The sequence below is a fragment of the Haemorhous mexicanus genome, chromosome 5 (genome assembly GCF_027477595.1).
Source record: "Haemorhous mexicanus isolate bHaeMex1 chromosome 5, bHaeMex1.pri, whole genome shotgun sequence".
NCBI lineage: Eukaryota > Metazoa > Chordata > Aves > Passeriformes > Fringillidae > Haemorhous > Haemorhous mexicanus.
This window is the reverse complement of record NC_082345.1, coordinates 12357811-12374214: the sequence shown is the minus strand read 5'-3', so window position 1 is coordinate 12374214 and position 16404 is coordinate 12357811. Positions and strand designations below refer to the sequence as shown.

Below are 16404 nucleotides of genomic sequence, written 5' to 3'. Positions count from 1 at the left end.
TTCACATAACCATTTTTAAAAATTTTTTCTAGCTTTGATATTGTGTTTAATACCTTAGTAATTACTTAAAAGCATTGGTCACTGACAGCAGGTGTGTCTATGAAGTTTTTAGCTGATAAATAGGATAGCTTCAGCAAATAATAATCTCTGGACTGTTCATCACTGGTTTTGAGCAGATGGAAATGCCATACCAGATTATGCATTTGGGGTTGACCCTAATATACATATGGATAAAAATGCTTACTAAACTTGGCACTGGATCCTGATTCAAGTTTCTTCCTCACTAAGGGTTAAGGTTAAGGCATGCAGTTTTAGGGCCTAACTCACTTTGCTGGTGTTTTCCTCTGTGTCAAGCTCAAAAGAAAGCATGAGGTTTTTGGATTTCAGCCTTTCAGTCAGTATAGTTTTAAGTGCTGCATGTGTATGAAAAGGTTGTCTCCACTTAAATCAACATTGTGCACATAAAATTGAGATCTCTTCTAGTGCTGGGTAACCTCATCAGCTTTCACAAGCCTTACTCTATTCTCAGAAAATTATTTAAGAAACTGGCAATTGATTTTTTTCCTGGAAAAATTAAGCCTTCCCAGAAGATGTCCACTAACTGTATGTGCAATGTGCTGCCTTGTGTTTTACTTGAGCTGTTTTATGAAATAGGAATACAGGCTTCTAGTTTTGTCATTTCAGAAACTGTAACTTGAGAGAGCCAAACCTCCAAAGGAATAAATACTGTGTGAGATGTTAATCAGTGAGGACTCACTCTCTCAAACACCAGATATAAAGTTTACCAAAGTCACTAACTAGCAGTTAAATGACTAGTGTTGGCCAGAGTCAACTGAACTTTGATAAACCTTGAAAAAGAAGAATCCAGCTGGTTCTACAGTTGGTGGAAAATCATTCTAATCCAAGAAAATATGCTTTGTTGTTCATAAAGAATCCTTGCAAATCAAGCAGGCTGAGTGAGTGGAAAAGGCCATACCCACCCACTAGAGCCCAGGAAACAGGATGCCATTCTGCAAATACATTTCTCTCCTGCTTTTACTTCTTCACCTTTGCTCTGTTTTGTAGTATGTTCTGAGAAGTTTTTTATCTCTGCTCAGACGGGATTCCTACACCCAGTGGTCTGCTCGTGCTGTTGCTAAATGATAGATGTGGAAAATAATAGAAGTGATAGATCAAAGAATTAGTCCAAAACTTAAAAAAAAACAATGGAAACAGCCTCTCCTCAGCTGAGAATCTTTTACATCTCTTCCACAGTCAAGAATTTTCTACTCAGAAGTTAAAATGAGGGTAAAAAACATTCCTATTACCATTGTGAGAATAATCTATTCTTATGACACCAAACTCTGCAGTCTTAAACACTACTAGAGAGATTTACCAAGAAGATGAATTGCAACATTTTGCCTATGAAGGAATTGCCACAGGAGATCAGGAGATTCTTTGTTATGCAACAACTCTTTGTCAGTAGCTAACATAATTTTTAAAAGATTTGTTCGTCCAACCATAAGGAGTTTTTATTTGGTACAGAAAATACAGTCTGGGAAAATCAGACTGGGTGGTTGCACTGAGTCCTTTTGGCTCTAAACCCAATGACTCTGTGTGAATCTACAGTTTTAATATAATTTATTTGCTCCTAATAATCATTTGAAGTTATTCTATGGAAGGCCAGGATTGGCCCCCATGCACACACTCATCTTTATTCTCATTGTTTTCAGATGCTGATATTTATTCACATTTTGTAGTTTGGGTTTTTGGCTTCATTTCTTCATTCATACCATTGCTTCACTGTTGTATTTCTGTTGTATTTCTGTTGTTGTTGTTTCTATATTGAAAACATACCATGTTTTATAATATGTAACATGTACCTGGTTTAAGTGCTAAAGTATATTCCTTTTTTAAAGTTGGATTATTAATGTAAATTTAGAGCAAAATCAGTAGTGTAGGAAAAGTATCTTAGATATCTGCCATATCCCCAAATTTTGCTTGCATAGGTGATTGAATTTTCAATTAATAATCCATTATTTGCTTCTGTTCACCTGATTAATTTAAAAAAAAGAGAAAAAAATCAAGAGTCAGCTTTGGACTACCTGTGAAGGTTGTTCATTATATTGGAACACTGTAATTCTCTCTACACTTGAGAAAATTAATTCATAATATTAAAGGCAAACAAATAATATCAAGTGGATTGTTTAATCAACTTATGAAGCTTCTGTTTCTGTCAAGTGCTTGTAAGTTTTGCATACATTTCTGAGGTTTTGTTACTATCAAAATATACTGCATACTTTAAAAAAAGAAAACTCTCTATTTGGAATTGCTAACAAGCACTTCTAATATTCAGTGTCTTAAAATTTTCTAGGCAAGAAGTCCACTGCTTGTGATCCAACAATTTCTGCATGTAAACATTTATAAGGTTACTATAATACTTTTAAAAATACTTATCATCTGCTTTGGAAACTTCCTCTAATGCTGTTGCCTAAAAAAATTGGCAAGTGACTGTCAGTAAGCTTTTTTTTTCCTGAAGGTTTCCTGTGAAGTCTGTTACAGTAACCAATTATAGGAAACCATGCAATTGGGAAAAAAAAATTAAAGCTCAGAATTTAGAGGAAAGCCGTTCCCATTTCCAGCAGTGGTAGTCTCTTGGGGATCTTAGTCATCAAATTGTCATCTACTTGTACCCTCTTGAATTATCTCATGTAGACAGATGGAACTTGATTATTATTTAGTTCCCCAACACCAGGCATTTCAGTGCTGCGGTTTGCTCATTTGTGAAGTGGAATGTAAAAGCAGATTTTGTAAGGACACAGTCTTCATGTGATGTCTGTGGTGCATGATTGCTGTTTCTAAAGCAATTGGGATGTAATTATTAGCATCTCTGGGAAAGACAGAAGTGCTTAAATGTATATATTTTAAAAAAGTAGGACAGTAACATTTGTCTCAGTTCATTTATATCAAACTCTTGCCTGAGTAGGAAATAACACAGGTAATTCTGCTGGCTGCTGGCCTCTATTATGGAAATAGGTTCTTCTGATTTCTTCGTCAAACAAGAATAAAGCCCACCTCTGAATTTCACCCACAGCATAATCTTTCTTTGTTTTCTCCATCTCCCCTGTTTTGTAAGTGGACAAAGCTTTAGACCTTTCCCTGAGTAAGGCAGCTGTGGCAGAGAGCTGGCAGAGGTGTTTTTGTAGCCCAGCCTTGAGGCCACATTTTAAGGATTGTCCTGTTTCCTAGTGCTCAAGGAGCGGTACTATTAGGAAATATTTTATCACCAGCAATGTAGTGGTCCAAGCCCTACAGCTACCCATCTTCATCAGAATGCACTTAGACCTATGAATGTCTCTGGAAATGCACCTGAAAGGTCCAGCAGAGCCTTAAACAGGTGTGAAGGACTCAGGGCCTGTCAGTGTAGGAACACTGATCATCTCTGTAAATGGGAAGAGCCCCTTCTAAGCCAAGAACTGCTGGCACTTGCATTTCTGCTCAGGGCCAGTGATAAAGGGATCCATGAGACCAGTGCTGCTGCTGAGCATGTGAGAGAATACTCTGGATCATTCTTCAAACCTTTTGGAGACCTTCATTTAGGTTTGGAACTGCTTTAGGTCTGGCTGATAATTAGAAAAGGCAGTGGAGAAAGGGTGGGTTTCTGTCCAGTTATTGAAGGCAGGGAAGGTTTCTGTTATTATTATTTAATATTTCTTTTCATTTGAAATGACAAATTATTTTAATATTGTGATTTTCTGGAGGCAAACTGCTACTTTCACTCTACACAAAAAGTAATAAATATTAGGTGAATGAAGGGCATGGTTTCCTCAAGGGATTTTAATATCTCTGCTTCCAGCCAGTGCTGTGGCAGCTGCAGGTGCATGACTCATCTGACCTGCTGTGCCCTGAGGGCTCTTGGAGTTTCTCACTGCAAAGTCTCTTTGCAGACATTGCACTGCAGCTCCAGAAAAGCATCTTTCTGTGGGGGGGCCACATACAATTTGGGTTATTCTCCTGTCACAGTTAGTTCACAGAAGCACCTCTGCTCTCAGCAGTTCTGAGGCAGGAATGGGCTTCCTTGCTGCCTGGCAAGGTGTAACAATCCCCTGGTGCACGAGACAGATGGTTCTGTACAGAGGGAGCAGCACAAAGAGTACCCAGGAGGCTTTCAGGGCATTCTGCAGACTCAAGGAATCCTCCCTCTGCCATCAGGGCTGCAACCAGCAGCAGAGTTACCCAGAGCAACCAGGGTGACAGGCTCAGACAAGCATCAGCCCCCCACAAGCAGACAACACAGTCATTATAGAGCAACAGGCCCCACTGCTTCCATACTGTCTTCCACAGAGGCAAGAACAAACACAAACTTAATTGATTCATTTCCCAGGGCAACAGCTCAATCAGGAGCTGGTGCTGAGGAAGGAAAGAGCTGGGTTTGATATGCAAAGAATAACAGAAGACAAAAATAAATATTAGCAGTGGGGACAAGGTTTCCAAAGGAAAATCCCCTCGGGAGGTGGCAGAATTAGCTCTCCAGCCTGAGCCTCACAGAACTTTTAATAATTTCTGTGATAGCAAGGGTACCGTTGAATTCTAAAGGCATAAATGAGAAAACAGACTGGTAGATTTCTCTTCTGTTCTTTACTATCACTCTTTGAACTCTTGCTATATGCCTCAAAACCCGGAATACCTTAATACATTTTTAGCTAGTTTTCTCAGGGGGCAGGTCTTCTTTCTCCTTCCATCCAACTCCTAACATTCATTGTTATATTTTGTCCCTGATTCTTGAAGCTTAATGTCAATAGTTTTTATTGGAAAGCAGAAATATATAATGTGTTTCTAAACAGAGAAAGAGAAATCTGTGGAATGGGGGAATTATCTTCCTGCAATATTCGAGTCATCCAAAGGTCTAACTCTGCCCACACATTTTTCTTTAAATTTACATACTATACAGAAGAACAGTTTTCAGTGTAACTAAAGGAAGCAGCTAAAAGTCTAGAAGAGCAAATGCTTGAGCACCTTCTTAGGTAGCTAGAAAATTACTATTATTATTCATTATGGTGGCTTGCTCAAAATATAGCAGGAAAACTGAGAATGAAATTTGAAATTAATTTGGTTAGAAATCAAGTACAAATGGAGTTCATGCTACCATTAGTATTTTTGTTGTGCTACACTTACATGCAGTCTTTAAAACATCATTCCAATTACAATTAATAGGAAAGTAGTTCCAGATATTAAACTTGAGATTAAGAACTGAAATTGTTTCTGGGATTCTGATAATATGAATGATAAATAAAGTACCAACAAGTAATTTTTTGAGGGAATCTAATTTCTACTGCACTACTAATTGTACAGATACTTGTTATTTTAACCATGGAAATTAATGACAGACTAGTAAAAACAAAATCATGTAAATTTTCCAGTTCCAGTACCATTTACACAGCTCATTGTAAGAATACAGAACAAGTTGCTGTTTTAAGATTTTGTTTGAATTTCAAAACTTGAAAAACTAGTGGAAAAGAAGAGGAAACAAACATCAGTGAAAAAATGGTCTAAAGTTCACTTGTGACTCAGTAATGACACCTTTTTTCATATATCAGGTCCCTATAATCTTTTCATCTCTGCTGTCATAGGAAATCAGTTAAGATGCTGGCATAGAGGAGGGAGACTATGAAAGTTATTAGACTATCAGTATAGGCAGTAAACAGCTTTCCTGTTCAGTTTCAGAGTTATGGGGATTGATACCTGAGTATCAAGAACCACCCTGAGCATGGAAGGATCCATAGCCACCTTCCCCACTGAACTTGTGGAGGTTCCTAGTTAAAAGTTGTCTCTTTTATTGAATTTTGTGGAGACTACTGAGAAAATTAATTGGAGCAAGTGGCAGCAGTGCTTTTTTCAGCAACAGCAGTTCAAAAACCTCAATCAGTTTAATTGATGCTCCCCTACAAGTTCTCCAAACTTCTCTTTATATCCCTTCACTTTTCTCCATATTGTGAGTGGGGAGCACAGCCTCTGTAGAAATGCTGGAATTTTTACAGGCATATGTGTGGAAATGAGAGTGCTGGTGTCCATTGGGTATGATAACAAATAGAATATAATAAGAATTTTTTATTTCTGACTGTGCCAACTCCTGGACTAATTTCCCAGGAGCCCACAAAGTAGAGAATGTGGACAGATCCTAATGGATCCACCCTAATGGAAGTAATGGAAAAGTATTATTAGCGCATTCATTCACGTGGTTACTAATGTGGGATGAGAATTATGCTAATTTTAAAAATCTGCATTCAGTAGCTCAAAACCCACAGAGTTCATCAGAATAACTGATATGTGCCTATGAGACCATTTTTTTCTTTGGTTTATTTTGTTCTAGACCCACCATACCAGAAAATGGATGGGGTAGAGGTAAAAGGGTAACTATAAAAGCTGGTGGAGTGCTGGCCACTGTTTCACATCCTTAATGTTGTGTGGTGGCTGGTGGATACAGAAGGGAAATATTTCACAGGGAAATAAGTGAAGGACAGATATGAGGTGTCAACAGAAGCTTCCATTTGCATAAGTGCAGCTGTGCTGGATGCTGGTTTTTCTGTACCTGTTATTGGAAGCCAGTGGGAGACAATCATTACAAGAATCCATAAAGCTAGCTGTTAATTGAAACCCAAATTTAGTTCAAGAAGAAAAAGAAAAAATAAAAATAGGTCTATGAAAGAGATGAAGTGTCATGGGAGCCATCTAAGTCATGCAATTTTCATAAATTATGTGATAGATGTAAGGCAATCTGAGGATTATTTAAAAATATGCACAAATCACAACCACTGGATTGTGTTTTGTTTGAGGCACACTGTGATGCAGATGTGGTTGTTGGGGGCAGTCTATGTCTTGGTTTTTCAGGTTTGCTTGTACTGAAGGGCTCCTGTCAGACTATTTGTGTCAACTTAATTATCTAGTAAATTATGGAGTGAAAAAACACATGAATTTTCCATAGCATTGAGATTCTAAATTAAATTGAATGCTGTATTTAAATCTCAACTAAAATTGATAATGTTTAAGAATCCAGAGAATTTTAAAATGTTATTCATAATAATCAATGTGATTAACAAAGACTGGCATGAGAAGTTTAAAAAAGAATCTAACAAAACAAAGAGTTACTATGTTTATAATCGAGTTCTGAATCTGTGTTTTCAGCTCCAAATTTATGAATCTCTAGTGCTCAAATTAACAATAAAAGTGTGTGTGTGAAAATGGAGATATCTCAGACATTTTTTGCAATACCCAGTTTCTTATACTATAATTATATAGGTATGATTTTAATCTTAATTCTTCCAAAGAACATTTAGAACTTCACACATTCACACTCATGTATGAAGAAAAGTCTTGGCAGATCCTCAGAGCAGAAACTGCTTTTCTCTGCCCTTCAAAAATGCAGAGTAACAACAGAGTGAGTTTGGCAAGCATTTTGAGCAATGCTTCTTTTAAAGTAAGGCTGTATTCTGCTTTAACAGCTGAGCTCACACAAACCTTTGAGTGTCTACCCAATTCCTCTTCAAAAAGAAGTAATAAAACACTCAGGTTCATACTCCCATCTTCAAAAATTATTTTTTCTCTATTCACCTACACAAACCATCTCTCTGAAGAAGAAAAAATTAGATCTTTTTATGGCATTTCATGATCCAACTCATCTTCATCACATTTCTCTATACAGACCTTAGGTAACTTTGAAGCACTGAAACTTAGGAAACTCTATTTTCTTTTCAAACAAAAGAGTGAGATCTCTTTGATATATGGATATCAGAAACAACCATCAGACACTAAACTCAGAGAGTAATGCCAGTAGGAGAAGCTGCACTTGAAACAGTGTTCAGATATGTCAGAACTGTAAAATTTAATACATCACTTGCCACTGTAACAAATGAGTGGAAAGAATTGCCATTCAATTGTTCAAGTTTTATTTGTTTTCTGAAATAGAAAATTGGGTTTGGGAATTTAGTCTCTGGCACAAAATTCTGCACTCTTTGTGGCAAAGAAAGGGGGAGGTCAAACAGCTGCATTTGTCCTGTGTGAACTGAATGAGCCCAATCATTTTGAAATTCTGAGAAATCTGAAATTCTGACAAGCATGGAATTTGCTCACAGTGCGTGTTCACATGCTTATCATACTAGTAATTGTCAAAACAAAATCACAGCAAAATGACTGAACTTGTGAATTGACCAACCTGCACAAAAGTCAATATTTTATTACCACTGCAACAGAGACTTTAAAGCTATTCCAAAACTGCATTCTTCAATCTAGTCTGCAATGCAGGGGAAAAAAACAATAACAAAAAATAATACAAAAATACCTACACCCTGAAGCATGTGATTAAGTTCATCTTTACTCAAGAAAGATGTGAAATACTTGTTTCAATTTAGACAGAGTATTAGCCTGAAGGGAGTCAATAAAACTGTTCACAGCAGCTGAAAAATGTGAACAAGAAGCCCAGTCTTGTCTTATAACAGTAAACAATATATTTGTCATCTACACAGCAATCATTATTTTAATATGTTTCATTTAAAAGTATATTATGTTTGCCTTCTGATGCTAGAACAGCTGTATGGTAAATCCAGCAGCTCTCAAACAAATTTGTGCTCTCAGGGTAACTGTAGGTTGGACAGATAAAATATTGAAGCTGAGATGTTAAAAATAAGCTTTTTAGTATTAGTCCAAAAATAAAAGTGCTTTGAGATCACATGAACATGCTTGAGAGTGGCTGCCTTACAGAATAGCTTCCTTACAAGCCCCTTAGAAACTCATAGCCTAAGTTCTTAATATGCAATTTTTTGGGGGTGGGGAGGTAGCAAAGGTGTATTTAAAATTTAGAATAGGAACAATTTTGAACATAAAAAACATCTCAAAACCTAAACTTTAGCAGTGCTGGCATAATTGTATAACTGAGAAAAGGAAAAAATAAGAACTGGTAGAAACTCCCTTAGGTTACACACCTCAAGTGTTGTAGCATCTAAACTGTAAGGCAATATCTTATTTCATGAGTTCTTAGCACATGGTCTCGATATAGAACCTGTCTCTTTGTGAGGATTATTAATTCATATGGAATTCATATAGTAGTTGCTACTCCTTTGCTTTTATTCTGAAACAGAACAACCTCTTAAAGCACATTGAGAGCAGTAAAAAAAGGAACTTTTAGGAGCATGCTCTTCTTTTTGAAGCACTTTGACAGGACTAGCTTTTTATACACACACCTGTGCAGAAATTATTCTCCTACATAAATTCCAGTGTCTAAATGGCATGTAAATGTGCATGATCTAAATATTCCATCAGATTTTTTTCTATTTGTGCTGATGGACTATGAGTGTTTTTAAGAGCAGAACTCAACATTCTACTTTCAGTACCATTTCATTTGTGTGAATTCAACACAAAAATATCAGGAATCCAGAAAGTTTTGTCTCTGATTCTAATTTCACAGTTTAGTAATTGAAGATCTTGTCTCTAAACTATTATTTTGTTGTTGCTCCTCTTGTACTTTACAGAAATAATTTTTGAAAATTGCTTGTGACTTCTTCAGAAGCAGCTGAGGCTGAAAAAGAAGCCTCTCTCCATGTTAAAAAAAAATTAGTTTGGCATGATCTAAACTGAATTTGGGTAGCATGATCAGGTTTCTAATAATTGCTATTCTTTTCCAGGAAAACATAGATTTGGGTGAGATCATGTTTTCCCTTTGTTATTTGCCTACTGCTGGGAGAATGACTTTGACAGTCATCAAATGTCGGAATCTCAAAGCAATGGATATAACTGGTGCATCAGGTGAATCTATTTCTTTTTAAAAAGGCAGAGTCTATTCAGGAAGGGGATGAGTAAGAGCTCCTTGGGTTTTGTGTGTCTGACATGGCTGTGGGATGGAAGTAGCAGAGAATGAACACAGACCCTGTTTGGGTGGACTGGCAGCCAGTGTGTCCGTTCAGAATGGCTGTACAATTCCTTTGCATTTACAGCATGATGGAATCAGTGTTTTCCAGGCTCACTCAAGTCTTTGCAACCTTTTACCTTAGCAGTATAACATTCCTACCACAAATATTGTTCTTATGCTACCATTTGAATGGCTTTGAGTCCTAATGGATGAACTGATTATCTGTTACTCAGATCCGTATGTCAAAGTGTCGCTGATGTGCGAGGGACGGAGGCTGAAAAAGAGGAAAACAACCACAAAGAAGAACACACTAAATCCTGTTTATAATGAGGCCATCATCTTTGATATCCCTCCAGAGAACGTGGACCAGGTCAGCCTCTCCATTGCAGTGATGGATTATGACAGGTAAGCACAGTTCTCTTTCTGACCAGAGACAATTCCTGATCACTGCAAGTGACTGCTTTCTGCCTTGAGCTTACAAGCAGCTTCAGCATCACAAAAGATAAAGCCTTAGGGCCTTTTCATGAAGAAGTTTAAAGCTTCCATGCCTTTTAAAGCACATGGCTTTCCATCTGTGTCATAAATGACTGAAATAAGGAAGAAATCTGGCTCCATTTTCTTCCAGGCTGCTAGGGTTGACATACATTGCTGCCATTTCTGGGGATGGACTATGTACAAACTTTATAAATCAGGTATCTCTTTTAGATTAAAAAAGTCCCTCACACCTCAAATTTCTATTTAAATAGCAAGTATTTGAAGGTAAAGAAAATTTCAATGGCTTAAAAGGAATTAAGTGCTAATTATGTCTTTGAACTAAGTAGTAATTATTTCTTTGATTGATTCAGACAGTAAAATAACCTTTCAATAAGTAACCTTTGGGTTCAGCACTCACTGATAACATGTCTTAGGCTAATTATCTATGCCTTCACTGAGAACTGACAGGAAAAGACTCTTGCTTAGAGTGGCTCAAGGACTGCAGGCTGATCAAGACTGTGACTGACAGAATCCTGCCCAAGCCAAGTCTGCTTCATTCAAGTGCTATTAGTAATGAGCTCCTGAGACTGCAGGGCAAATAAACAGTGAAAGTCCAATTTAGTAACATCACCCTTCAGATTGTTTTCCCTTGCCATCAGATTTCTGGTTGTCCTCCAAGTTCTGCCAGGAAGACTTTCTCACTCAGATGTGAGAGTGGCACCGTGGTGCCATTAGCAGGGAAGGAGCACAGCAGCTTGCACACTTTCAGTCCTCAGCACCTCCCTTCCCAGCACTTCCTAAGGGGAAATTAGAAAGCATTATTCTAAGGTACATAGAGTCAAGGTATAGAAAATTACTTTCTGGTGTTCCTCAACCAGTTCATGACACTGTGAGGAGCACAAAGTATTAAGGTATAGCCTATTACAACTATGACTCTTATCTTTCACAATTTTGACTGAATTTCCAAAGATCACAACAGCTAGAGCAAAGAAATAGTTTATGAAATTATGTCTGAAGCATTTGCAGCAGGAAATGTATTCCCCACCATTTTCCTTCACCTTCCTCTCACACAAAATTCAAGCACGAAAAACTTCAGATAACTTTGTGTATTATGATCCTTTTCTGACCTTGTGTCTTTTGGGTTGTAACCTTTTAATGGCAAGGATAATGTTTTCATTGCTATTTTTATAGCTGCTAGAAGCACTCTGGTAGTGGCTGGAGGTTTTTGATGTTACCATTACAGAATTTAATATTACTATACTACCATTACAACTAATATCTGTAATAAATGGTGAGAAAACTTTGGTCATGCATTCTGTGCCACACTAAGCCAGTAAAGAGGATTGTGTAACAGATGTTATTAAAACTATTTTTTATAAAAAATAAATTCTTTCTCACTCTCCAATTCTCAGAGTAGGGCACAATGAGGTCATTGGAGTGTGCCGGACAGGAATTGACGCCGAAGGCCTTGGAAGAGATCACTGGAACGAAATGTTGGCTTACCCACGTAAACCAATAACTCACTGGCACCCGCTAGTAGAGGTAAGAAGTAGCAAAATTTTATCCTTGATATTGCATGGTTTTGCTCCTCACAGTTATGGGCTTCTGAGAATCATGAAAATCAGTGCAGCACCAATAGAGCATGTAGAAGATAATTAGCACAGCCTAAATCTAGTTGTATGGGTTTATCTATCACTTGAAAGGGCCATTTCAACAATTTCCATGATGCTCTGATGGCACTGTAAGATTGCATTTAGGCATTTTAAATTTCCAGAGATTTTTATAAAGAGCTTACAGCTACTTAGAAGAGATCATTTACAAAAATTTCAAAAGCAATCATTTCCTATTCAAAAATCTTTAGCATAAGCTGCTGTTGCTAAAACATTAATCTGTAACTGGCCTGCAAATTAGGCTAAATTGTGGCAACATACCAGCAGCTCCCTCCAGAGTTATTCAACAGATGCTTACTGGAAGCTTTTTCAAATGTAGGGGTGATTATATCTACAGGTCCCTGGGCTTGGACTCCCTCTGCGATCTGCTGCGGCCACACATTGTTGGTGCTCTGTACACAAAATCCTCACAGCTCTGGACTCAGAAAGACACATATTGAAGCCTTAGGAAGCAGCAGGGGCACAGAGACACTGTTTAGCCCATCACAAAAGCAATCTGCAGAAAAATTATTTGCTGCCTGAGACCATGTGATTCCCCCACTCTGTAGCACATGGCTGCACAACATGTCCTGTGAGAAGTAGCAAAAGCATATCAAGGCTTCAGTAAACCACCAAGAAGAGTGTGGGGGCAAGGCAACTGAGTCAAGGCAGCAGAGAGGTGTCTTTTAGAGGTTCATGGCTCTGTCTAATCTATGTAAATTAGGAGACAGAGGTGCCACCCTTGTTGGTGAAATAAACCCATTCCTATGAAAGGAGTCAGAGGCATTTTTAGAAGGTCACTTCAGAAATTGTCATTTCATTATTCTGCTGGAGGCTTTGATGACAGAGACTTTGATCCAGAGACCAAAAAGGGTCTGGATGTGATCTGGATTCTTTTTTGAGAGAGTCTCTCATCCTCTGAAATGAGTATGATGCACATCCAGATGTGATGACATTGTAAAAATAACACTTTTCTTGCAGCTACCTGGCAGAGCAACCAGTTTTGACAGCCAGGGATCCTGTTCCTCACCCAAACCACCGCTTACACCCTAGGAGGCAGAATGGATCCATCGTGCTCAGTGTCCAAAGCTCCCCCTAGCTCACATCTACATCAACAGAAGGTTTGCATTCTGCAGATGAACTGTATGCACATTTTTTTATCAAAATACATCTTTCCTATTCTAAGTCTTATACAGCAGTTTATAACAATTTATTAAAGTGTGAATGAGGCTGACTCGAGTCAAATATAACCCTTCCTTGTGCAAATTCATCCACCTGCTTTAGCTCTGGCATATATTCAGGCTCGTATTCAAGCAGTGGTTTGATGGGGCCTGTATCATTTCAGAGGCAAAGAAACCAGAAAAAAAGATCTTTTAAGTAATTGAAAACTTCTGCACCTTTTAACACCTAATTCTTTTGAGTAAATAGTCATAGACAGCTCATGTAGTAAATTCCTTCTAAATTGCACTAAATTCTCTATGACTTTGCAAGATAGCACTTCAAACTGAATGTTGCATGAAAAAAACCAACTGTTGTCATGTTCTGAGTAGCTGGAAAATCAGTTCATTCCTTGGGCAGGGAGGAAGGGCTGATTTAAAGCCCACTGGAGCCAATGAGGCAGATCTACTGACTTCAATGGGTTTTAGTCCAGCCCTTCTGAAACAGGTATGAGAACTGGATCTATGCAGTTATAACCTTCCAGCACTCATGATGACAGCTGCATCTTTACACAAGTCAATCTACAGAGGAGAGAATGCTCAGACATAAAGGAATTGATTTAATGTGATTTATCTCTTCACAAAATTGACCAAATATTGCAGTTACCCACAACATTTTAGTGATTCTTGATTTAATGTGACAGACTTAGATTTCTTTGAAGTTATTTTTACTGAGTGCACAGCACACATGGAATTTAGTTTCTGGTTGCTGGCTGGATGCCTCTAGACACATATGCTAAATATGAATTTGAGATGTGTTTTCTGTCAGTCTATGGAGAGACAAATCGAAATGTGACTATTTTACAAGCAAGTAAACTCATTTATTACAATACACAGTGACAGCAAATGCAAAAATCTATTTGCTGTAGTCAGATACTTTAAAAACTAGAAGAGAACTGCATATTATTCTGAGGATTTATCTCCAAACACTGCAGTTTACCTCAATCAGATAAATTAGATAGTTACTTTCTTTTTTCCTTTTTTCTTTTATTTCTTTCTGTGAAGAGTGTAGCACAGACAGCATGATTGGGTCTGAGGTTTTGAAAGCTGGATTGTAATTAGAAAAAGTTAGGAGGTGGCAGTTTTTGTATCTTTGCAATATATATAAAGAAAACAGAGGAGATTGTGTTTTCCAAAACAGCATTTTTACAGAAGTGTCATGCAGGAAAAAAGTTACACAGGAAGATTGATCTATGACAATGAAAGAAATTTTGAGAATTCATCTGGATATGAAGGGAAAAAGTCATTTTGGCAAACTTCTGAAGAACCATTTTGAGTTGGCTTAGCCTGGCCGACACAAAATCCAGTGTCCAGTCCCTAAAGATCCAGTCCCTCCATGCCACTGACTGATCTCTAAGACAGACAAAAATACCTTTAAGTGTCTTAAACTGCTCCAGAAAAGCTAGCAGGGCTGGTCTTAACATTACAGGCGTCAAAAAAGGAGGCACTTTTATACCTTGCCTCCTGTGCCTATGAACACAGCAAGAAAGCAAATAAATATAAAAATCAATCTCTCAGACAGTCTTTACAAATAAGGGGAAAAAAAGAAAATAAAAGAAAGAAAAAAGGGAAAAAAGAAAAGGCTCCAGCCCAAGTTTTTGAATGCCTGTTTCAGGTTGTTATTCATGGCCTCTAGGCAGAAATGGTTTCTCCCAGAGAGGATTGGTAATGCTGAACACTGATCCTCCCTGCTTAAGATTGTATTTTCATCACCATAAATACAGAGCAGCCTTGCAGAATTTCATTCCTCCTTTTAGTCTGGATGAGTAATTTTTTTAACAGGAGAACAAACTCTCCTCTGTGAGATTTTTTCCCCTCTCATCGTTGTTATCCTAACAAAATTCTGTGGCCTAGATAATTTTCAACACGATTCTGCAAGGCTGATATAGAAACAGATATATATGTATATATATATACGGAGATTGAAAAACTATTTTATGTATACATTTATCTTAATATAAATTATATCAACAGTGGCTTTTCTGGCCTAGAGAATACTTTTTGTAATGTGGTACTGTAAGAGTTAATTAAATATTCTTTGCACTTTTTTGCACCTAATATCCAAAAAGCGAACAAATTCACGATCAAATGTAGCATAAGTGTTCAGCAATGAGCAACATATTTTTACCTATTTTACTGTTCTCTGAGTATCTTGTGTGTTTCATCATAGGTGGTAAGGTACTTCAAGACTCATTTTCTTAAATTTTAATTGTTGTCAAATACCAAAGGCTCGGCTTGTGCCCCCTTGTTGTGTTATTTTTGGTGTTGTTAATAACAACAGTGAATGACTTCTGTGTCTAAACCTGATTGATGGGTGCTCTTCATCTAGAGAAATCAGGCTGCAAAATCATCTGGACATCTAGCTTCAGAAATGATCCCTTAAGTATTTATCTTTATTCCCTTTGCAGTGATTAATAGAACTAGTGAAAAAGATTTTTTTTTTTCTCCATTGTTTCCTTAGCCATCTCAAAAGACAGGATATATACTTAGCATAACCCATCCCTTGGCCTTAGAGCCTGGTTCACAACTTACTCCCAGTGACATCACAAAAGCACCAAGGAAGAGCTTAGCACAGTTTAAGTCAAGGAATATGTTGCTCGATGCATATCTTCATTAAGGAATTCTAAATATTTTAATTTGGAAATTTGGAGAAGTTGCAAGTTCTCTGCTCCCATCCTTTTTTCTTTTTTCTTCTGCTTATCCACATTTCTCCCTTATCTTATACATGACCCTGATTTGGGGAAGAAAAATGTGGCAAAAGGCTGGTTTAAAATATATTGTACTACTTTTACAACAGTTAGAAAATCTTCCTTTCCTAAAGGCCTAACTTATTTTGCTTGAAGCAGTTTACTGGATACAGCACCAGTACTTAAGAACTGTATTTGCATGGCCAGGCTTTCTTTATACTCCCACACTGCACAGGTGAGCACAAGCTTACAAAGATTTAAGTCATGTTCTGCACTCCATGACCTCAGCTTTGGATCCCAGCATTTTACAGTCCTGCTGACATGGCCCTTCCCTTCACCCTCCCAGCAGGCAACCAGCTCCTTCCTCACCATCTTCGTCTATGCTGGTCTTAGGGATATGAATATTTGTCAGAAATAAAGTGGCCAGCAACTTCCCCTGCAAAATTTCTTCTCCAATAAATGCAATTCGTCGGACTACTTATGGTTAAGTAACAAAATGA

The 16404-nt window shown here is 37.6% G+C and overlaps 1 protein-coding gene across 1 annotated transcript in view; it reads left to right on the top strand.

The window, feature by feature from the left end:
- SYT10 (synaptotagmin 10) overlaps window positions 1-14284 on the top strand; it is a 34899-nt gene extending 20615 nt beyond the window's left edge. The window contains exons 4-7 of the mRNA XM_059845923.1: window positions 9654-9774; window positions 10111-10282; window positions 11764-11893; window positions 12982-14284. Of these exons, the coding sequence (XP_059701906.1) occupies window positions 9654-9774; window positions 10111-10282; window positions 11764-11893; window positions 12982-13053 (495 nt within the window). The 3' untranslated portion in view covers window positions 13054-14284. The remainder of the gene's footprint in view (window positions 1-9653; window positions 9775-10110; window positions 10283-11763; window positions 11894-12981) is intronic.
- Window positions 14285-16404: the final 2120 nt, after the last annotated feature.